Source organism: Canis lupus, chromosome 17 (genome assembly GCF_011100685.1).
Source record: "Canis lupus familiaris isolate Mischka breed German Shepherd chromosome 17, alternate assembly UU_Cfam_GSD_1.0, whole genome shotgun sequence".
In the NCBI taxonomy this organism is placed as follows: Eukaryota; Metazoa; Chordata; class Mammalia; order Carnivora; family Canidae; genus Canis; species Canis lupus.
The window spans coordinates 64748578-64771357 of NC_049238.1; the positions used below are offsets into that span (position 1 = coordinate 64748578).

The 22780-nt window shown below is 44.0% G+C and overlaps 1 protein-coding gene and 1 pseudogene across 2 annotated transcripts; one reads left to right on the forward strand and one right to left on the reverse strand.

Annotated features, from left to right (window-relative positions):
- The first annotated feature begins 741 nt into the window (after positions 1 to 741).
- LOC609812 lies at positions 742 to 11701 on the forward strand (annotated as a pseudogene).
- A 4835-nt stretch (positions 11702 to 16536) lies between these two features.
- Positions 16537 to 21752, reverse strand: LOC609816 (protein pitchfork-like). Of its 2 annotated transcripts, XM_038562388.1 has the most exons (6): positions 21653 to 21752; positions 21277 to 21419; positions 20565 to 20663; positions 19481 to 19608; positions 17772 to 17889; positions 16537 to 16749 (listed from the first exon to the last, which is right to left on the reverse strand). In XM_038562388.1, exons 1-6 carry the CDS (start codon positions 21669 to 21671, stop codon positions 16681 to 16683), a joined length of 576 nt encoding a protein of 191 aa, XP_038418316.1. In that variant the 5' UTR covers positions 21672 to 21752; the 3' UTR covers positions 16537 to 16680. The 2 variants fall into 2 exon arrangements, with proteins under 2 accessions (XP_038418316.1, XP_038418317.1); XM_038562389.1 differs by lacking the exon at positions 20565 to 20663.
- Between the last annotated feature and the right edge of the window lie 1028 nt (positions 21753 to 22780).

The following is a 22780-nucleotide window of genomic DNA, read 5'->3' on the forward strand; positions in this document are numbered from 1 at the left end:
GGGCCTCCTTCAGCCCAGGGAGTGATCCTGGAGACTGGGGATCAAGTCCCATGTCGGGCTCCCTGTATGGAGCCTGCTTCTCCCACTGCCTGTGTCTCTGCCTCTCTCTCTCTCTCTCTCTGTGTCTCTCATGAATAAATAAAAAATAAAAATAAATAAAAAAAGAAAATACAACAACATAATCACATTGAAGGAATTAGGGATGCGAAGAACTAACCTTAGTAACTTTGGAAAATAGCACTTGCTTCTGTATTGAAAGGCTGAAGACAAAAGGAACTATGGAAAAATATAGTAGTCTTAGCAAATTTGCTGTTTACAGGTATGTAAATTAGCAATTCTGAAACTGCTCTATGTGTATTCCAGAATTAAACACATAAGGAAACATATGGTGGGTAAGAAGAGCCATGCTTTTCACAGTCCGAGAAACAGTTACAAATAGGATACAAGGAAAGGCTAGAATGAACCCTGTGGTGTTGGACTCAGAGGTATCAGTAGGGAATCATGATTTTAAAAATATATATGAATCAGTTGATATAGGAATATGTGTACCCATAAATATATTCCCTGCTTTTAACACTGGAAAGAGCTAGAGTAATGACATCCTAACAGACTCAGTACCTTGAAGAGAAGGTCCCTGAGCACCCCTTGACTAACTGAGGATGGAAGCCTATGTTTCCTGCTCCCCTCTTTCCTTTACTGGTAGATAATTCTGAGTGGAAGCTACTGTGCAGAAGACAGTGAGTGATATTTCAAGACCCAGGCTTCTACAAGACCTTAAATGCTAGTGGGAGAGAGAAGACAAATAGTCAAATCATGTATCTCTAAGAGAATCCAGTGACTGTGCTTCACAAACATCTCATCTCATGCTGAGGAAGCAGACTCAGAGAGCTTATGTACTAATAGTGTCTTGCTGCAAAGAAGACTTGGTAAGTACAGTAAGAGAGCCTGCAGTGTTAAGGGATTGACAAGAGGTCAGAAGCACAGATGGGTGATAGAAAAATCCCAGGAATGGCTGGCAGGTTTGACATGGGTGGACAAAGGGCCAGGACACAGGCTTAATGGGCATGACTAATGAGCAGGCACCAGTTGTCTCCAAATGGGAAAGTGAGCTGTGGACACGATGTTGGGAGCTTTTGTCACTTTCTCATTTGTTTTTTGAAGAGTCACATGAAAGCTTCCCAAACCCTGTTTTTGTTAAGTTAGGAATATTGCCAACAGAAGGCAGCAGCACATACAGCATCAGAGAGTGGGAGAAAAGCAATTAGAATCCCTTACTACAGAAAATTAAATTAAATTAAATATAAATTTCTGTCATTATCATTAAAGCTGATACTTTGGAGCACATTGAGGCAGAGTGAGTGTGAGTACCCCAGGCTTAGATATAGGTTGAGTTCAGGCAAACCAGACTTGAAGTCCCAGCTCTGCCTTTGATTAACTACGTGATCATAGGGAAGTTAAATAGGCTTCTAAGGTGTTTACAATGGTTAAATGAAATATGTGCCTGGTCCAAGGTCGAAAAGTGGGAATTGTAGTTATAAGCATATCTTCTGTAGATTTTCCAGTTTCTCTCTAATAATTTATTTCTATAAAGAAGTATTAAATCATGTATATGAAATTAGAAACTCTCTGGATTTGTGTATAGCTCAAAGGTTTCAAGGTAGATTCATGTCAAAGTTCTAGTTGCTTCTCTCATGCCCACGACAACTTTACTTAGGGAATCATTTTGTAAACTGGCCTCTTTTACCATACACTCTAAAAGGCTCCAATCTACTGTGGAAGGAGCCTCGGTGTCCATCGAAAGATGAATGGATAAAGAAGATGTGGTTTATGTATACAATGGAATATTACTCAGCCATTAGAAATGACAAATACCCACCATTTGCTTCAACGTGGATGGAACTGGAGGGTATTATGCTGAGTGAAGTAAGTCAGTCGGAGAAGGACAAACATTATATGTTCTCATTCATTTGGGGAATATAAATAATAGTGAAAGGGAATAGAAGGGAAGGGAGAAGAAATGGGTAGGAAATATCAGAAAGGGAGACAGAACATAAAGACTGCTAACTCTGGGAAACGAACTAGGGGTGGTGGAAGGGGAGGAGGGAGGGAGGTGGGGGTGACTGGGTGACGGGCACTGACGGGGGCACTTGACGGGATGAGCACTGGGTGTTATTCTGTATGTTGGCAAATTGAACACCAATAAAAAATAAATTTATTATTAAAAAAAGATAATGAAAAAATAAAAAAAAAGATAATGAAGTCAAAGCATAAATAAATAAATACATAAATAAATAAAAGGCTCCAATCTAGAAACTAGTACATAGGGTATATAGAAGACATTGAGTGTGTCATTTCTGGGATTAAAAAAAAAAATCAATGGATCCTTACTGCTTAAGGAATAAAGTCCATTTTACTTAGCATGGTGTATGAGGTCCACCTCACCATCCAGTCACGCCCATGTGAACACCTAGTGCTATGCTCCAGGAGGTTTATCCAGGTGCTCCAGGGTGTGCTCCACCAGTATGAGACATAATAATAAATAGTTTGATAGAATAGAAGTTAAAATCCTGTGGATACTGAATATATGCTGCTTTCATATAATTTTGAAGAATCAAGAGTTTTCCTTTTATTTTTACAGTTCTTTCTATTGTGGGGGAATCCTGAGTATAAAATAATTTTTCAAAGAAAATAATTTCCAGAGCTAATTGACATGAAGAGGACTGAGCAGACGCAGTGCCATTCCTATGGGTAGGTCTTGGCTTATAGGGGCCATGTTAGGAATTGCTCTTCTGGCCACACTGGTCACAGTGTTCTCTGACTTCCTGACACAAACTGCACTCTTGGGTGCCATTGCTCAGGCTTTGTTTCTGCTTCCAGTGGCTTTTCCACTTTCATCATATTCTCATCTACCATCCTGCAAGATCCTAACTCAAATGTGACCTCTTCCCTGAAGGCTTTTCCATCCTCCCAAGAGGTATCACTTCTTATCTGTGCTTGCTTCATGAATACTGTTCTTATCACTCTCAATCATTCAACACATTTCGATGCTGGAGCCATCAAACCACCTTGTAATTAAATTATGTGTCAGGGGATCCGTGGGTGGCGCAGCGGTTTGGCGCCTGCCTTTGGCCCAGGGCGCGATCCTGGAGACCCGGGATCGAATCCCACGTCGGGCTCCCGGTGCATGGAGCCTGCTTCTCCCTCTGCCTGTGTCTCTGCCCCTCTCTCTCTCTCTGTGTGTGACTATCATAAATAAATAAAAATTAAAAAAAAAAAAAAGAAAACTGCAGATCAGGTCATTGAAGGGATTGCTATAACGGGGAAGGTGAAGCTCACTCCTTTTGTTTGCCCTATTCTCCACAGAATTATCCTGAAGAAAGGCAAGTCCATCTACCAGGTGTTGGAAGAGCGGGGTGTTCTGGAGACATTCTGAGGAACCACCCAAAGGTTGACCTAGGTGCCAAGAATCTTTTCAATAATGATGCTGTTGCTTATGAGCCCTTCACCAACTACCTGAATGTAAGTGAAGGGGGAAGTGGTATCCATAACCTTTGGCTAATAACCACTCTTGGATATTTTTAGACCTCTCATTAGCTCTGATTTTGGGCTTTTCACTAAACATACGTCTCACTTCCCTATGGAAAGTATCTGGATAATGAGTTGGTACCACCTGACACTATAGTATTCCCTTTGCTTCCTTCTTTCCTCTAATTACTGGCTCACTCTCTAAAGCTCCATTTATATGGTTAAGAGATTCACAGTGACCATATTCAAGTCAGATGAGAGAGCCAAAGGAAGTCCCAGTAATGAGCTGCAGGGGAAAGAAGGAAAACCTGTGCAAAGCTGCCAGGCAAAATCTCCAGTGGCTCTAGGTGCTATATACCTTCCCTTTTAGAAACATACACTGGTACTCAGAGCAAGTATTTGAATGTTCTTGAGGCTGCAGTGTCTGCTCAGGGCATCTCATAATACTGGTGTCCTATAGATTGTCTTTAGTGACGTGTTACATGAATGTCAGATCTAGAAGCCCCCTAGGGATCTCCTACTTGGACTTCCCCTTTCTATAAATGGTAGAAGAAGAAGCAGATAAGTGACATGGCTGGCCTGAATTTACTTAGAACTGAACCTGTGTCTCAGTGAAGTTATCTTCTTGTTTTCCGTGTTACCTCTCATTCTAGGTTTCTTGGTGCCTTAGCTACTGTGTGACCAGAAGGAGGAAAATGGTGGGGAAATATATAACACTGGAAGAGAAAGAGGTGTGTGTGTGTGTGTGTGTGTGTGTGTGTGTGTGATGTGGGGAGGATGGATGGACACTGGGAGTGGAGAAAAAAGTCATTGCTTCTCCAACTTTCCATGTTGTGGCATAAAATGGTAAATCCATGGAGGTATCAACTGATAAAAAGTATAAAAGGCTTTGGGAGAAAAGATTGTCTTGCCAGACTAATTCTCACCTAGTCAAAATCTTGCAATTAGGGACAAAAATGGGGAATATTGAGGGGATCTGGTTCCAGATGTGAAGGAGCACTTCTGGAAAGAGAAGAATATAATTTGGAGAAAATGTGGTTTCTAGTGAGTCAACTTGTTCCCCATCCTCGGGATGAGGTTTGGCTGCTTAATGAGAGTGACAAACTTTTCTTTGCAGTCCTACTGCTTTGGAGAGATCAGCATTGAGACACCACCACAAAATTTCCTGGTCCTCTTTGATACAGGCTCCTCTGACCTGTGGGTGCCCTCCATCTACTGCCAGAGCCAGGCCTGCTGTGAGTATTCCATTATCACCATGCACCTGTGGATAGGATCAGAGAGTGGGGTAGAGTCAGTATTGAACACAAACTCAGCTTCCAAGTCCAGAGTTCTTGGTGCATACCCATGATCTCATCCTCCTTAAATTCAGACCATCTGGAAACCTTGCCTTGGTCTACAATTCACAAGTTCTACAGTCCTGGAGAGAGACAGCAGAAATAGACTAAAGCTTCCATTCCTTTCTACACTGTTCCCTTTCCTCAGCTCTCTCCTATGGGACCCAATTCCTGGCACTTTTGTGTTGAGCAATCCCTTAGGAACTGGAAGGAATTGGGGTAGCATCTGTTTCCCAAGGGGACAGACTTTTCTGGGGCCACAGATTATCTTCAGCACAAAGGATCTGAGGCTGAGGCCCAATCCCAGGCTTGGTCTGATGGTCTTAGGCCATCAAGGATAGATGTCCTCCAAGTATTTTAAGCGTATTAACGTTCCATTCTAATCTTACACAGCCAATCACAACACGTTCAGCCCCAGCAGTTCCTCTACCTACAGAAACAATGGACAAACCTATACACTGTATTATGGAAGTGGTAGCCTGACTGTGCTCCTGGGATATGACAGTGTGACTGTAAGTGCTGTTCTCATCCTTCTGTAGGTCTGCTCTTTGGCTCCCCTTTTCTAGTGCTTTAATCTGTCAGATTACTAAATAGATACAAATTCCCAGAAGCTGATTGTTGGAAAGCTTAATTAGATGCCATCTAATTAAACCTTTCTCCCAAAACAAAAATTGTCACCTCTCCCCCACACAGTCCTGATTGCAGCAGGCTCTTTACATTGTGCTTCCCCATGACTTTGCTCCACATATTTAACCTGCCCTCTGTAGCCACAGGGAGCACATCTGCCTCCTCCTCCACATGATTTCACTCTAGGTATTTAAAGACCCTCCTTTTACTATTTTCTTTTCTTTACATCAATCACCCACAGTTCCTATGTCACCTGTGCAGGTGGATTGTTCAATATAAAACCAGCCACTGTCCTTTCACTGTCCATGGAAGTGGAAATTCTAACTCCAGAACACAGTGGCCTCTGCTTCCCCAACACCCACATGGTTGGGTGATACTGTTGTCCCTTCATCTTCTATACCCCACCTCATGAGTGAGCTAAGTATGAAAGAAGCCAACTTCCTCCCTTAGAAAAGTGTAGATTCTATCCCTGGGCACCTAAGTCTGGGAAGGATTTGACCACTTGAATTTTCTTTCTGCTTGTCCCAGGTTCAGAACATCATCATCAATAGCCAGGAATTTGGTCTGAGTGAGATTGAACCCAGCAACCCCTTCTACTATGCAAACTTTGATGGTATCCTGGGAATGGCCTACCCCAACTTGGCAGTGGGGGATAGCCCCACAGTCATGCAGAGCATGGTGCAGCAGGGCCAGCTCACCTAGCCCATCTTCAGCTTCTACTTCTCTTGGTGAGCATACTTGTCTTGGGTAGGTCTTAGCAAATGAGGTGCTATGGGGCCTTTCAACAAGTCAACATCAGACAGGACTGAGGTTTTAACATATCCTGACACAATGAGTATAACCTGCTATATGAATTACATGTATTTCTGAAAATGTGTAGTTATGGTTCTGCCAGAATTTTATTTTTTGCACTAGAGGAGTTTTTTAAAAAGATTGTATTTATGCATTTGACAGAGAGAGAGACAGAAAGAGGGTATGAGCAGGAAGAGGGACATAGGGAGAGGTAGAAGCAGAATCCCCACTGAGGAGAGAAGCCCAACAGGGGGCTTGATCCCTGGACCCTGAGATCATGACCTGAGCCAAAGCCAGACACCCAACTGACTGAGCCACCCAGGTGTCCCAGCACTAGAAGAATTTTTAATTCAGGCCAAAGACATAAGATAACTCTTTCCTTAAAATGAACTACAGTCCCTCAAGATTTAATTAGTAAATGTGGAGATTGTTGTATTTGATTCACAGAGCTGTAAAGCTTTTGAAGAAGCCACATGATTTCTTATTATTATAATAAATACAAAATATAATAAAAAGGACAACAATAAATGATATTTATAATATGTCTGGCTCTACAATGAGGTCTTGTAGTTATTACTTCACATGACATCTCAAAAATCTTGTTATTAGCCTCATTTTTCCACAGAGGAATGCAGGCTCAAACAGGTGGTCAAAATTGAGCAAGGTCTGGCAGGTATGAAGCCATGACTCAAATGCAAATATCTTGGGCACAAATCTAGCACTTTTCCTACTCTACTGGCTTTGAACTTTTATGGCAAACTGTATTTACTGATTCTTCCTCTTAATCACATGATACTCAGGGTACCTGAATCCAAATATCTCTCTTCAATGACCAGCAGGCCTAGGATAGGGAACAGAAGTGGTCTGAATCCCCTTAATACTGTCTAGTAACCAATCTGAGTATGACAGGAGCATCCCCTTCACTGCACACTAGAGATCTCTCTCTGTCAGGCTCCATTCCAGGTGCTCTTTGAGATATTTCTTCTTGTTCTCACTTTGTCCCCAGGAGGGTTTCCCTGGGATTCTTTGATAGTTTGTTTTCATAGGACTGGTTTCCAATTCCATCTTCTCTTTTATGGGAATAGTCTGCGTTTCCAGTTCTCTGATACTTTGGGTGTTCCTCTGAGGAACCTCTTCTCCCTTGTGCCTTGAGCCTGGTAGTCTGAAGAGCAGGTTAGAGGATGACCTCTGTGGTTCTTCTGCATCTGAAAGACAGAGGGACAGTAAAGTGAAGGGAGGAGCTGCCTGACTATGTGAGTTGTAGGAACTCATGCTCTTCTCCTTTTCTTCCCAGCCAACCAACCTATGGGTATGATGGGGAGCTCATCCTGGGAGGTGTGGACACCCAATTTTATTCTGGTGAGATCGTCTGGACTCCAGTCACTTGAGAAATGTACTGGCAGGTTGCCATTGATGAGTAAGTACAGAGGAAAATTCCTGTGGATTGTGGATACCCCAGGGTGTTCCTTCTGTGTGACAATATTTCCTGTTCTTGCACTGGCACAAACTTCTTAAAGAATCAGCAAACCCTCAGGCTCATTGTTCCAGGAGCTCAGTAGACTCTGGCATCTAGCTCTAGACTAAAGTTTTTGACTTTGTCATTGAGCCTTGTCATGCTAGTAGGTTGGTCATGCCTAGACTTTTGTGAACCCATGTCTTTGTTCCCTGAAACTTCATTATCTCAAGTAGCACAGCCTTTACCAAGTCCTTCATAAGTAAGAGTAAAAGTTGTCATTGATGTTTTCTATGTGCCAGATACTGTGCTAAATATTTTATATATATTATTGCATGTATATTCCACTGCAACACTGTAAGGTGATCAGTAGTATATATCATTGCACAGAAGAAGAAATCAAGGATCAGAGGTTAAGTAACTTATCCAAAGTCATATATTTCACAAATTTAAAAATTTAAGGCCAGGCATTTCTGATCCCATAGTTCAGGACCATGAATCAGTTACTTCTACACTTCAGGCCTTCAGTAAATCTCCATCACTGCCAATTAAAGATACACTTCTTTGGCTTAAAGAACACTTCTTTTTTTTTTTTTAATTTTTATTTATTTATGATAGTCACAGAGAGAGAAAGGGAGAGAGGCAGAGACATAGGCAGAGGGAGAGGCAGGCTCCATGAACCAGGAGCCCGATGTGGGATTCGATCCCGGGTCTCCAGGATCGCGCCCTGGGCCAAAGGCAGGCGCCAAACCACTGCGCCACCCAGGGATCCCAAAGAACACTTCTTTACACTCAAGACCAGATATAACAGCTGGGCACTTCCTATGGGTACAGCCTTCCCACCACTTCCTGATGTGCAGCACAGACTTCACCATGTTCTTGCACCTCGCCATGACTTTCTTGCTACTTCTCTTTTGACTATATCACCTGAAGTGCCCCCCTCATGTCCTGTGTGCACCCTTCTGAGTGAAGATAAAGTCCTATCTCCTTCAAAAAGGTCTCTTAAGGGCCCAGTCTCTCTTTCAGTCCCATAATATTAGTGGCGTGTGTCCCAATTTGTACCTCCTCATCTCTGGGTAGACACAGGGGCACCAGCCCAATGTGCACAAATAGAGGACAATGGGCACCAGCCCAATGTGCACAAATAGACATTGCAGTTCGATGTCTAGCAAGGAGTTTTCTGTGCCTGGAATAGAGGGGTCTTGGCACTTGGACTGATTGCACTTACCCTTTAAGCATTTCTTCTCTGAAAAATCCTTTTCTGACCAACACCTCTCACCCCCATGGTATATCAAGTCCCCTCTTCTCTGGCCTCTTGAATTTTTTCCTGGCACTCACCAGGGCTACAATTAAATACCATTTGTGAGTTTCTGTTAAGTTTGTGGTGCCTATCTTGTTCACCATTATATCCAAGTGCCTTGATTCACCAACAGTGCCCAAAATATAAATGGAGTGAAGAGGAAGGGTAGAGCTGCAGAAAAAGCTGAATGAGGAATTAAGGACTGAATCACATAGGACTAGATTATGGAGATTACCAGCTGCTGTCTTATGGTGTTATGCCTTTCTCCCTCTCTTTCTTCCAAATCTAATGACATAAGACAACACTATACATGTTGTCTCATGTCATTAGAGTGTAGTCTTTAAACACAGTGAATACAATTCACTCCTCTTTATACCACCATAATTCTTGTAAGAGTGCCTTGTACATAGTAGGTGGCCAATGTGTATTTATGAAGTGATTACCAGTGCTAGTTACATTTGGCACTATGTGCTGGGCCTCATATAGGCAGAGTAAAGAGGATAAGACACAGTCCCTACCTCCCCAGAGCTTTTAGTCAGAGCTGGAGTGGTTACCAGAGCAAAACTGAGAATATTACTCCAGTAGTCACAAAGACACAGAATTATTACATGCATTGCAGTGTCAAGATATAGCCTGGCTTTTTGGAAGTGGCATATTTTCAGAGCTGCAGGGTTGGGAGATTAGGGATGAAGGGATGTGAGACTTATTTATGGCAGAAGTGCCTGACTCTTCAAAAAAAAAAAAAAAGATTGATTGATTTGGAAGAAAGAGAGGGGGAGAGAGAGAGAGAGAGAGAGAGAGCAGGGGCGAGGGGCAGAGGGAGAAGGAGAATCCCATGCAGACTCTACACTGAGCATGGAGCCTGACACAGGACTCCATTTCCTGACCCTGAGATCATGACTCAAGCTAAAATCAAGTCAGTCTCTTAATTGACTGTGCAACCCAGTTATCCCTAGAAATGCCTGACTCTTTTTGTGTTGGTGTTCCCCTCAGGTTTCTCTTTGGTAACCAGGCCACTGGCTTGTGCTCCCAGGGCTGCCAAGGCATCATGGATACGGGAACCTTCCCACTGACTATTCCCCGGCAGTATTTGGACTCCTTTGTGAAGACAACAGGAGCCCAGCAAGATCAAAGTGGCATTGTGAGTAACCAGAAGCCAAGATTCCTCGCACAGGCAGCCTCAGCACAGGAGCCTGAGTGCAATGAGTTCATGAGAGACAGGAGGAAGAAATGGTAGAGAACTGAGCCCCTGGTCAGATAGAACAGGTGAGGACACATCATGGCCTTTAATCATAAACCCTCAATGCAAGAATGGGTATGGGGAGGGAATAATACCAACTCTATACTGTGAATATGGGCTGAATGGTTGTCAGGAGGGGTGGCTATTCCTGGGCAGGCCTCAGGAACACATCTAACCTTGATGTGGCCACTGTCATTTGACTATATGTAACAGAGCCAGGCATATTCCATTTGTCCATTCCACTTGGGTTTCTTTCTTGTCTAGGAGTACTCCTTTGGCTTTTACTCTGAGCAACCTCCTGTGCCTACTCCAGTCCCCCTTATACACACTTCTGTAGTTTGCCCTTCCTGCATACAAGAGTCTAGTTTAGTCATACTAAATCTTGGTTCTTCACGGTGTGTGTGTGTGTGTGTGTGTGTGTGTGTGTGTAGTACATTGACAGATGCACACAAGCATGGGTGAGAATTTGCAAAAGAACACTTCTACAAGATGTGCCCATGCTTCTCTGTAAGTGTTACATTCTGGCAGTAGAAATGTGTGTTCTGAAATGAGCCTAACTCATTATGGCCATATAAATACAACCAAAATCTCAGAGCTGAGATGTGTCCAAGGAGGCTCAGGAAAGCATAAACATCTGGTCAGTGTTTGTGCCTGTGAATTGGGTTTTGCCTTCCATGCTCTCAACCAACCTCTGCTGGAAGGTCAGGAAAATAGTCTCACTGGGAAAGGGGAACTTAGGCCCCTTGTCTGGGCCCTCAGTCCCCTGGCACTCTACAGTTCTGCTTTTCTTCTCCTTCAGTTTGTGGTCAACTGCAACTCCATACAGAGCATGCCCACCATCACCTTTGTCATCAGCGGGTCACCTTTACCTCTGCCTCCATCTATCTATATGTTCTCAACGTATGTATGCACTCCAGGCTCCATGGATATGGGATTGGATGGCTCAAAGTGCTGTTCTGTGTCCCAGTTCACATCTGGGCACCTATAGGAAGTCACCAGTGGCAGGGCTGAAGGTGAACAAGAAGCCAGAGACCCTATAGGTGTCATGGAATATAGGGTGGGAAGTTCCTGTGGGGAAAGGCCTTTCCATTCACCTGGTTATATCCTCATGTCCTTTGTCTTTTCAGAACAATGGCTACTGCACACTTGGGATTGAAGTCACTAACCTGCCCTCCCCAATGGGCAGCCCCTGTGGATTCTGGGACATGTCTTCCTCAGGGAATATTACGGTCTATGATATGGCTGTCAGCAGGATAGGTTTTGCTCTCTCTTCCTAGACTAGCAAAAGGTAGCTGTTTCTACCCTCCCAGCAGGACTCTGGGATTGCCCTACCGTTTCTCTGGACAGACAGCAGCATTTTAGACTAGTCTGACCCTTCTGTGCACTAGTCTTACTTCCTGCAACTAATAAACTAAGAATTTCCAAACGTCCTTGCTGTTCCTTTCAAATATCTTCTTTGTGTTCTGCTTATAGTAGTTTCTTCTAAATTGAGTGAGGACCCACAGCACAGACATTAAGGGCATAGTAGTATCTCCATGAGGTATCTGGTGGACTGGTGGACCAGTCCTCCCAAAACTCTCCCAACATATTTTTTTCTCTATTCTTGAATGTTAGAAGAGAAAAAGAAACCTTAAAGACATTTCAAACTGGTGTCTGAGGCCAAATCTGATCAGACAACACAGTGTTTTTTTTTGGGGGGGGGGTTGTTTTGTTTTTGTAGGTTAGCAAAACAACTTTAATATATGTTGACATTATATAATATTTTCACAGACTCCTACTCACTACTGGTGCTCTCAGGCTGCTCACACATTGAACTTTACCTGCTGGGTATGAAAGCTTTTGGGTTGAGAACCCGAATCTCATTTTACAGTATAAGAAAGAGAGGCATGGACAGGTAATCATAGATTTAGTGTTAAAATCAGATCCAGATCAATGCATCAAATATTTTTTATTCTGTTGCTATATGTTAGTCTGCTCTGCACAAGCCATGGGGGCATGCAATTACAAATGAGGCATGGTGTTGGCTCACTAGGAATTTTCTAGCAAGTGCAGTGCACTGCTTTTGAGCATGTTTTCTGTCTGAAGTAAGTGAACTTGCATTCCAAGTAGGTTATGAGCAATCATCTGCAGTGGGTTATTCTAATGCAGTAATGCTGCCTTTAGGGAGTTAAAAACTGGTATTGCTCTGGGGTTCAAAATTGTTTCAAGAAATGTAATCAGAAGGACATACCTGGAAAGAAAGATGCAAAGAATTCTCAACCCAGGTGTGTGTGGGTGGTGGTGGTGGATGGAGGTGTCCATTTTTCTACACCATTGTATCATTCCCCACCACCAACACATAATGGAGTTGATCTTACGGAATTGGGTAATGTCTGCACTTTGGCCATTCCTTTTTCTTTCTGTTGTGTTTCTCTTATGGGAGATATGGCCCTTTTTTTGGTCAAAGAGAAGGGAGCTCAGTTCACCCCCAATTCACCTGCATTCTCATCCCTGCCCTGTCAGCTGCTATTCCTGCCTCAGTATCACCTCTATTCATGCTCTGGTGGTTGCCCTTAATGTCTGTGCTGTGGGTCCTCACTCAGAGACCTTTGCTCCGTGTCTTCTCCCATTGGTCAATTCACAGATCCCCCAAAGAGCTATTGATAACTTTAAATTTAGAGTGCAAAGATCGTGAGATGGAGATATGATTGCTAGACTCAGGACTAAGCTGAAATTCATTAGCAGGGACTGTCCTCAGCCACTGGAGCAACATAAGGTATTGGTAAAGCCAAAGCTAGAAATTCTCTGCTCCTGGATTATAGAAGCCAGTACTCAAGAGCAGCTCTCCACAGCTTATGGTCTATTCCACCTTGTCTATCATTGTAGAATGGGGACAAGGTTTATTAATATGTGAGTGTTCCCCACCTTCCCATATGCCACTCTTTAAAAAAAATATTTTATTTATTTATTCATGAGAAACAGAGAGAGAGAGAGAGGTAGAGACACAGGCAGAGGGAGAAGCAGGCTCCATGCAGGGAGCCCCATATGGACTTGATCTCCAGGATCATGCCCTGCACCAAAGGTGGCGCTAAATCGCTGAGCCACCCAGGCTGCCCCCCCAATATGCCACTCTGTCCCCAACACACTAATAAAGATCTTGTCTGTCTGATTCCTGTATCTTATGTGATACAGACTGAGGGACTGGAGAAGGATAAAGAGAGAGAGAGAAAGAGAGAGAGAGAGAGAGACCACTAGGTCAAAAAAGGTAAAAGGAAGGAGGAGTAAATGTGACTTTTAAAAAGCTAGAAGGTGGTCAGCCCAGGTGGCTCAGCGGTTTAGCGCTGCCTTTAGCCCAAGGCATGATCCTGGAGACTCAGGATGGAGTCCCACGTCGGGCTCCCTGAATGGAGCCTGCTTCTCCCTCTGCCTGTGTCTCTGCCTCTCTCTCTCTCTCTGTGTGTCTCCCATGAATAAATAAATAAAATCTTTAAAAAAAAGCTGGAAGGTAACAGGGAAGAAAGAAGGAATAGAAATTATGGGTGGGGAAGATGAAAATAGAGACTTAGAATTTGGAATTTCTTGGGGGAGATGTTCCACACCAACATCTATGAATAGGAATATAGTATGAAGATTTTGAGAAATGTTGCCTATGCTTACAAGTTAGAGATTTTAATGTTCGTAAGAGATATAAAGATTGGAATTACTTTTAAATTATTTTTGGCAGCTGTAATGTGGTTTTTAAATGTAAATTCATGCAGAAAGTAGCCACATGGATCCTAGTCTATATTTTGGTTATACTTATAAAAGTATTCTAGAGTTTTTGGTTTATTTCTTATGCCATCACTACTTATGAGATATCATTTATTCATAAACTATTTGAGATGTCTTTGTGTGAGTAAAATCTTCCCTGAACCGTGACATCTTTTTGCATCTCCTCTGCCTACTCTCCCACCCACTATGAGAGGTAATTACTCCCTCTCCCCTCTCCCTACAGCACTTTGTACCTCTGACGTTGCACTACACAATGCACTGTATCTTACCCATTGCACATCTGTCTCCCCAGTTGGACTATGATCTAGATGAAAGAGACTGTTTATTTTTCTCATTAATTCCCCAGATCTGACATATCTTCTGATAACAAGTGCTTAGCAATGACCACTATGCCACCCAATTCATGATGATACAAGTGACATAAATGCTGTTACAGTGAATGGTGCTTGAGAGTGATAGGAAAGATGAAGGTATCACAAAGGAAACCATGTTAGATTTTGCCTTGAAGTATGTGCAGGGACTCACTGGGTAGAAAAAGTTAGAAAAGGGATCTCATGCAGAAATCAGCATAAGGACAGCACAGAGGCTGGAGAGTTTGTATAAATATAGCGTGGCAGGATATCTCAACTGGCTGGACACAAGGCACCTGGAGAGGATAGCAGGAAATGAGGCAGCCAAGGTGGGTTGCGGCCAGATGAGAAGGGTTTTGCTAAATGTCTGCACTTGATTCTCCAGTCAAGGGGCCCCATGATGGGTTTTAGTGGAGAGACCTACAATCAGATATTTGAGGAAGAGGGCTCCTCTGCTGTTGATCAGCCCTCCGCTGGGCTCCCTCAGAGACTCAACTCCAGAGAGATGCATAACCTTTGTTCCCTGTGTTGCTTCTGCTCTAGAACTCTGGCCATTTTCCTAAGCTCATAATCATGGATGAAAGACCTAAATTGAAATGAAAGACCTCTTTGTATCTGACTCCTAAATCCAGAATTCAGAGCCAATCAACAGTAGGTGATCTCTTGGCTTCCCCCTTTCTTAGCTCCACTGACTCTGCTCTTAGTATGCAAATGTCATCAGAAATTTCACACCATCCTGGTAGAAGTTTTGATTGAGGCCTGCTTCTATGTGCCATTCACCATCAAAGACACCCTCAGAAGAATATTATCTTGTTGAGATTTGTTGTGTAATGAATTCTCTGAACTTGGCCACAGCAGGTGGGGGCTCTGACAACAAAATAGGCTGAGTGGGGGGACCTTGGGAATGGACAAATGTAGACCTGGAAGCAGGCTTTAGGCTGGATTTCTGGTACTCTGCCTTCTGCAGCTGTTCCCCTTTCACAGAGATAATGAAGCCTCTTTAGGTCCAGACCTTATGTAGAGAGTCCTGGGCCCAGGCATTTGTGCTGGACTGCAGCCATGATGGAGCATGCTGCTTTGAGCTGTTAAGTCACACAGACCTTAGCCCTTTTCCCTTTCTATACCCATGGGGGTGCTCTCCAGCAAGGAGCAGAGAGCAGGGATGGATCCAGCCCCAGCTTCAAGAGGCCAAGGGCACTTGATGGGATGGGTGTTATATTAGATATTGGAAATTTGAATTTAAATTTAAAAAATAAAAAAAAAGAGGCTAAGGATTGGTTTTGATTTTTCCATGCATTTCTCTCTTGTCCTGGCATGTACCCCCATGAGGCCACTACTTTTTCAGACTGTTGTGCTCTTTTCACACGCTATGATACCAGAATGCTAAAGGAACAAGAATAACATTTCAAAGGTCTAGAGAGTGTGTTCCAGCAAGTCAGGAATTCCCTGAATGCATCTACACCTGGGCACTGCTTCTGTAGCTTCCGGACCAGTAGATGAAATTATTTCAATTCCTGCTGTATCCCCAGTCCATGCCATTGTGTCGGACACATGTCAGTTATCATATAGATAACGGACAAATGACATAGATGAGGTATTGGGAGATGGGGATTTTTAAAAATTTTATTTGAAAGAGAGCATGAGCACAGGGAGTGGCAGAAGGAGAGGGAGAAGCAGGCTCCCTGCTGAGCAAGGAACCTGATGGGGCTCAATCCCAGGATTCTGCAATCACAACTTGAGCTCAAAACAGATACTTAACCAACTGAGCTACTCAAGTTCCCTGGAAGTGCAGAATTTTTGATTCAGTGAGCTTAATATCAGCCTGGGAAAAGCAACAAAATCCGGATCTGCCCACTCCATGCCAGGAACTCCAAAATCTGGAAGAGTTTCTAAAATATAAATGTTTTACTCTGCCTGTATGTATCCTCTGTGTATAGGAAGCCCAAGTATAAGCCAAGGAAGCCATCCAATCCTTGCTACTTAGAGGCCAACAGCCCCTGTTCCCAGGGCTAGTGGTAGAAGACATAAAACTGGAACCTGGGAATTTAGCATGAGGACAAAGACCCATGAGCATCTAAGTAAAATGGAGCCACCCTGACTAAACACTGGGCAGGAACTCTCCAGGCCCATGTATGTAAATGACAAACCAGCACATGGACACAGAACACTCCGAAGTAGTCTTTCTGTTGTCACACAGTAGTTACGAGCCCCTTCCCCTCCCCGAGCCCCATGCTGGCAGACAAGAGAGTAGAGCAGTGCAAGCGGAAGACCAGCTGTGGTCAGGAGTAGGTGAAGGTAGTCACAGCTCCTCAATTGTAAAACAGGCTTAGGTAGGCCACACGGTTCCGGTGCTTTCTGAAGTCCTTGTCAGTGGACAGCTGCAATGGAGAGAATTTTGTCTAGGTCAATATTCCAACAAGAACCGTCTGCCTCTGGCTGTGCAAAATGAACTGCACATCACCACTGTTGTGGCCCAGCTGAAGCCCACCCCACTGGAGCCTAGTCTTAGGATTCTGTCAACAGCTACTCTGTCATCTTACTCCGCTGTCTCACTAGGAATTGTTTTCTACTTGGTAAATCTCTAAGTATAGTTGGCAAATTACTCAAAAACAAAGAGTATGTTTGATTCCTGAATGTTACTCATACATCTAACATGATGATGTTGCTATTCTAGGCATTGCACAAATAGTTGTAGAATGAATCCAAGGTTCCTCTTAAAAAATGGCACCTCTGGAATTATGATAGCCCACGTGGATTGAGCATTTATTATGTTATAGGTACTCTGTTAAGTGCTTTTCCACATTAGCTCGATCTTTAGTGTTATCAAATTGATTCTATTATTATACCTATTTTAAAGGAAGGAAAACTGGTGCTTAGAAAAGTTGCCTGAGATCATACAGCCACTAATATGGGAACTAGTATTTGAACCCAGGCAGTCTGTCCACTGAATCCATGTTCTTCCCAGAATGTTCTATAGCCCCATGATGATCTAATACTCTAGTGGTAAAAAAAAATAATAATAATAATACTCTAGTGGTGTATGAAAAGAGCACTGGCTTAGGAATCACAAGATCTAGATTCCAGTTGTCAATGTGCACTTGTCACTTAATCCATAAGAGCCTGATTTACCTCCTCTATCACCGAGATATAATTCTCCTGTTTCTACACTAGAAGATTACTTGAAGATTAGGTAAGAAAATGTGACTTTTGTCAGTTGTATCAACCTTTAAAAGTAACAAAACTGTTGAAAAAGATACTCATATGCATATTCATGCAAAACTGTGCATATCCTGTCAGGGGAACAAAAGTTTCTGAAGCTCATTCAGTTACTCTTGGATAAAAACCTCTGATACATATGAAAGTATCAGAGAGAGGGTTCTACACAATTCCAGTCTTATACCTCAGCTTTTAGGGTTCTTTTCTGTAGACATGGAACCTGAGCCCAGTCTGGAGATCCAAATTTCATTGGCCAGGTGATTTTGGGGGATGGTTTCATCTCTGGGTTGTACGTGCCAGGGCTAGAAATAAAAATACAAAGCATCCCGTGTTACTTAGTGACCATATATGAACTCCATCAGTACCACAGCTATACTTGCACTTGGTCTAATTCCTTGAGAAATAGGCAACATCCCAATTAGCTTTTTAATGTGGGGCAAGTGTGGGATTCCCTTGCCTGTTAATGTATTTCTGAATAGGTGTGAGTGTTAAATATATCTAATCTTGATGTCCCAGTTAGGATTAAAATCAACTCTAGTTTGAAAAATATTTCTGCAGCTCAGTATCCTTGGCTGGGATTCCCAGGAGTGGTGGGTGAGGAAATAGTCTACCACAGTCATGAATAAGTACTGCTGTACTTTGTAACTGGGGGTAAAAGTGTAATGATTAATTCAATCAGCAATTGCAGGACAAGAAGGCAAAACCAGTTACATTTTGATTGACATGGCATTTATAATTGCCTTTGTTCATAACACTTGGTCTTTGGGGTAGACTCTTTGCTGTGTTGGATATTGCACTTAGAATGGACACAGGGGCCAATGTTCAATACTTCCACTTCCTTAATTCAACCTTGAGAAAGTTACACTCAGTCACTGATCCTTGAATTTCTCATGAGCAAAACAAAGACCTTCACTCTTTGCCTCTCAGCTCCACACATGCTGAATGGCTTCCTGAACTTGGTCTATAGGGACCACGTGCTCAGCCCTGGCTCTCTTCTCTTTTCAGTTTCTCCTTGCTCACCACACTCTAGCCATACCAGCCTCCTCCTTATTCCTCCTACCAGTTCCTCCCCAGGTTACAGCCTTTGTACTTGCAGCTCCTCCTACCTGGGAAGCTCTGGCCCAGATCTTCACAGGGCTGGCTCAGTCTTGTCATTCAGACTTCAGATCCAGTGTCATTTCCCCTAACGACCTTTCTGGACATCCTTGCCAAAGTAGCACCACCCATTCCATCACTGCCCCGTTTACTGTCACCACCCTGCCTGGTGTGCCTGTGACAGTCCTAGCTCATGGCTACTGTCTTGGTGTAATTAGTAAGCTTACTCTCAGAAGTGTCACTGTCTGACTGCTTAATTATATGGTAACCATTCTTATTAACATGATTTTTTTTAAGTGTATTTGCTTCTCATCTGTCTGGACTCAAGAGTGTAAGTTCCAAGGAATGAGGAGCTTTGTGTGATGGATTTATGCAAAATCTCTGGATCCCTCCCTTGAAAGTGCCTGGCACTTATAACTGTTGATTGAATGAACCACTATGATTTAGAATTCTATAATGCCAGAGGTCTGGAAGGTCAGAGGTTGGCTCTTTAAAAGTGGGTGGGGGCAGCCTGAGTGGCTCAGTGGTTTAGCGCAGCCTTCAGTCCATGGGGTGATCCTCCCACATAGGGCTCCCTGCATGGAGCCTGCTTCTCCCTCTGCCTGTGTCTCTGCCTCTCTCTCTCTCTCTCTCTCTGTGTCTCTCATGAATAAATAAATAAAATATTTTTTTAAAAATAAAAAAAATTAAGATGGGTGGGTGGTTTCCTTCAGCTGGCATGGTTTGGATGGAGTGCCTCCTTTGTACATTCTTTCCTATTGCTGTTTGGTGAAGTGCTCCAGAAGAGGGGAGACATACCCAGGATTAGAAGTATCCTTTGATGTCCTAAATCGAGGCAAGAAAGCATTAAATGGAGCAAAATTTTGTTTGTGTATTTGCTCCTGAGGATTTTCAGCCTGGTACATGCTTGGGTAAAGCATCATGTCCTGTTTTTCAGAAAAAGATAAATATGTTAGAGGGTGAAAAAAAAAAAAATATATATATATATATTTATAGCATTAGCTAAAGAAAACAGACTTATCCTCTTTCTGTTCATGTGTAAGCTATAGTTTTACTACTCAGGCTATAGATATAAGGCTACAGTAGGAAGAAAACCAAGATAAGTGTGGGGTTCAGCTAGCCAAAGACACACATGCTGAGGTTGCAGAAAAAGATCTACGGGAGGTAAAGGAACAAGGTGACTTTAGACCTGCTGTCCCCACCATTCCACTCAGAAATTGTTTTTAAAGCCAGTATCCCTCTCTTTGAGTGCAAGACTCAGAAAAATGCCCCAACATGGATTAGGATCCTATAACTGAAGACTTTTTTTTTTTTAAAGATTTTATATTTATTCATGAGAGACACACGCAGAGAGAGAGAGAGAGAGAGAAGCAGAGACACAGGCAGAGAGAGAAGCAGGCTCCATTCAGGGACCGCGACATGGGACTTGATCCCAGGTCTTCAGGATCACACCCTGGGGTGAAGGCGGCACTAAACTGCTGAGCCACCGGGGCTGCCCTATACTGAAGACTTATAGAATTGAAATCCAATCACACAAAAGGAGTTCAAAAGTAGGAATTTGCTTTTTAAGTGGCAAGATAATAGGATGCATGTAAGCAACGCTTTGATACTTGGTGTCAGCTGTGTCAGCCCTGAAGCAGGGTCTTGGTACCATTTCTTTCTAGAATTGTTTTCCACTCTCCAGGGACTCTCACACACATTTGGGATGCTAACACCTAAGCTTTCCAGATGGACTTCTTCATAGCTTTTGTCTAAATATTTTTCTTGAATTTCAGGGCACATTTTCTGGTATCCTCCTGCTCTCCCAGCTTCACTCCCTGTTGCAAATGCATGCAACAACATGGATCACACTAAAATCTAAGCACATTCAGCCGTTTCTAACCTTGTTGATTGTCTTAAACCTCTCAGCTGTTCTGGCACCAAAAGTAAATCCTTTTTTACTGGTCGGGATCTTAGAGAGGTTGTATGCCAATCCATGCACCTTCAAGTCGTATATTAAAAAGAAAGAAAAAAAGGAAGGAAAACATACAGAGAATATTACAGTCATCAAAACAGAGTGGACTCAAAATGTTCTTATCTGAATTTCCTCTGCAAAAGTTGCTCTTTCTGTTTTGACTCTTCCGAGTGAAGACCATAGAAGCAATGATATAAGCAAGGCTGGCATACCAGTCTGCAGAGAAATGTGGCTGGCCAGGTAGAGTAAATGACCTTCCTGTGCATTCCAGTGTATCCAGTCCTGTAAGCCCTTGAGCTGACTTTACCTTAATCTCATCCTCAGTGTGATTACCTTATTTCATAAACTGACCTAGCAGTACACCACATTCCAAATTTGGACGAATGGGAGGCATTGATTCAGAGACTTTTGAAAATGGGAATGGAGTGGGGAGCGTATGAAGAAAGGCTGGCGTGTTTGGAGGATGCTGGAAGTGGGGCGCAAGGGTCCTTTAATTTCTGACATTGGACCTGACAGCTGGCTGCAGAGGACGAGGGCACCTTCTCATGTCACAAACCCTGTGAGATTTTCTTCCAGGGAACCTGGGTATCCCTGGATAGTCAGGGGACTGAAACCCACCTAAGAAAAGGGGAGTACTCACATCTTCTGCTATGTAACAGCCAGGCCCTCTGTGGGGCGCTCCTCGAAGAGGGAGAAATTTGTTTCCCAACAAGCTTGGAGGGTGGTGATGAGGAAAGAGCTTCCTCGGTTGACTTGTCCCAAAAGGGTAGTTAACCAGCGACTCTGAAGACCAAGAAAGAGCAGAAGCTCCACATAAGGAAAGGCCCTGGTCCAAGTGAGCGCTGGGGGGCGCGTGGGCCGCGCGGAGGCCGGGACCGCTGGGACCCGACGGAGAACAAAAGCCCGACCGAACCTCGAGGAGGGACGGCCTTCGCCCCCCCACCCGCCCCCGTCAGCCTCCCGCCCCGCCCCGCCCCTGCCCGCCGCCCTCCGTCGCTTCCCACGGCCCCGCTCACCCGCTTTGCCGAAGCACATCGCGCGCCCCGCGGAGCCAGCACTCGTGGACCGCGTTGCTAGGGCAGCGCAGGGGCGCGGGAACCGCCTGCCAGGGCTCGGCGCGCCTGCGCACAGGAGCGGGCCCGCACCCCCGGGGCCCGGGAGCCCCGCGACCTCTGCGGGGCTGCGGGGGTGCGCAGATGCAGGCTTTCCTGGCCTCGCGGCCACAGCCACTGCGCGGTAAGGGACTGAGCACAAGGGCTTTGGAAATCGGGCCACCGAGGTGCGGGGCTGAAGAGGGAGGGACGCTGGATTTAGGATGCCCCACACCTGCACTGCGGGGTCCGGGACCTGGAAGATGCTGGCGAGTGGGATGGGCTGCCAGGGCCACGCCTACAACCGGGGAATGGGGACTAAATGGAGCATAGCCTAGAGTGTTCCCTATTAGGCCCCTCTTGGACCCATTTTTCTGCAGGTTGCCCCCTTCTACCTCTAAGCGGAGCACGCACGAGGCTTTAAAAGGGTTGGAAGTCTTGAGTGCGGCAGTGGGACTGCAGAGGAATCGCGGAAGTGCTTAATAGTTGTAAAACCTTGGTCATCGCTTAAGTGTTTAAGTCCCAGTTTCCTCATCTCCAAATTGGGAAGAATAATTCCTCTTTATTGGGTAACGGCAGGATTAAGAGAACAGGATGAAAGCAATCAGGCCCTGGTACTTGGCAGGTGACAATGGCAAGAGGTTACTATGAAGATGGTATTCAGTCCCAGCTCCAAGAAAAAATGTCGTGGTGTGTGTTTTCTTTACCTTTGCCCTGCATTTTTTTTTTTTACATTTTTTAATTTAAATTCAGTTTGTCGACATATAGTATGACACCCGTGCTCATCCCATCAAATGTCCTGCATATTAACACCAACCTGTTCTCTCTTGAATTTTGGATAGCTTTAGGAGTTATCAGATGTGGGAGGCAGCAAACATACAGTGTGACTGGTTCATGCTACCCTTTGGCCTCTGAGGATGACTCTGGGATCCACATACACCCTGGTCTAGAACTGTCTGTAGGGTAATTTCATACATTTAATGTAGGGTTTGAAAAAAAAAAAAAAAAAAAGGTGATGCTGAGTCCAACAGGATATTTTGGAAACTCAAGGAA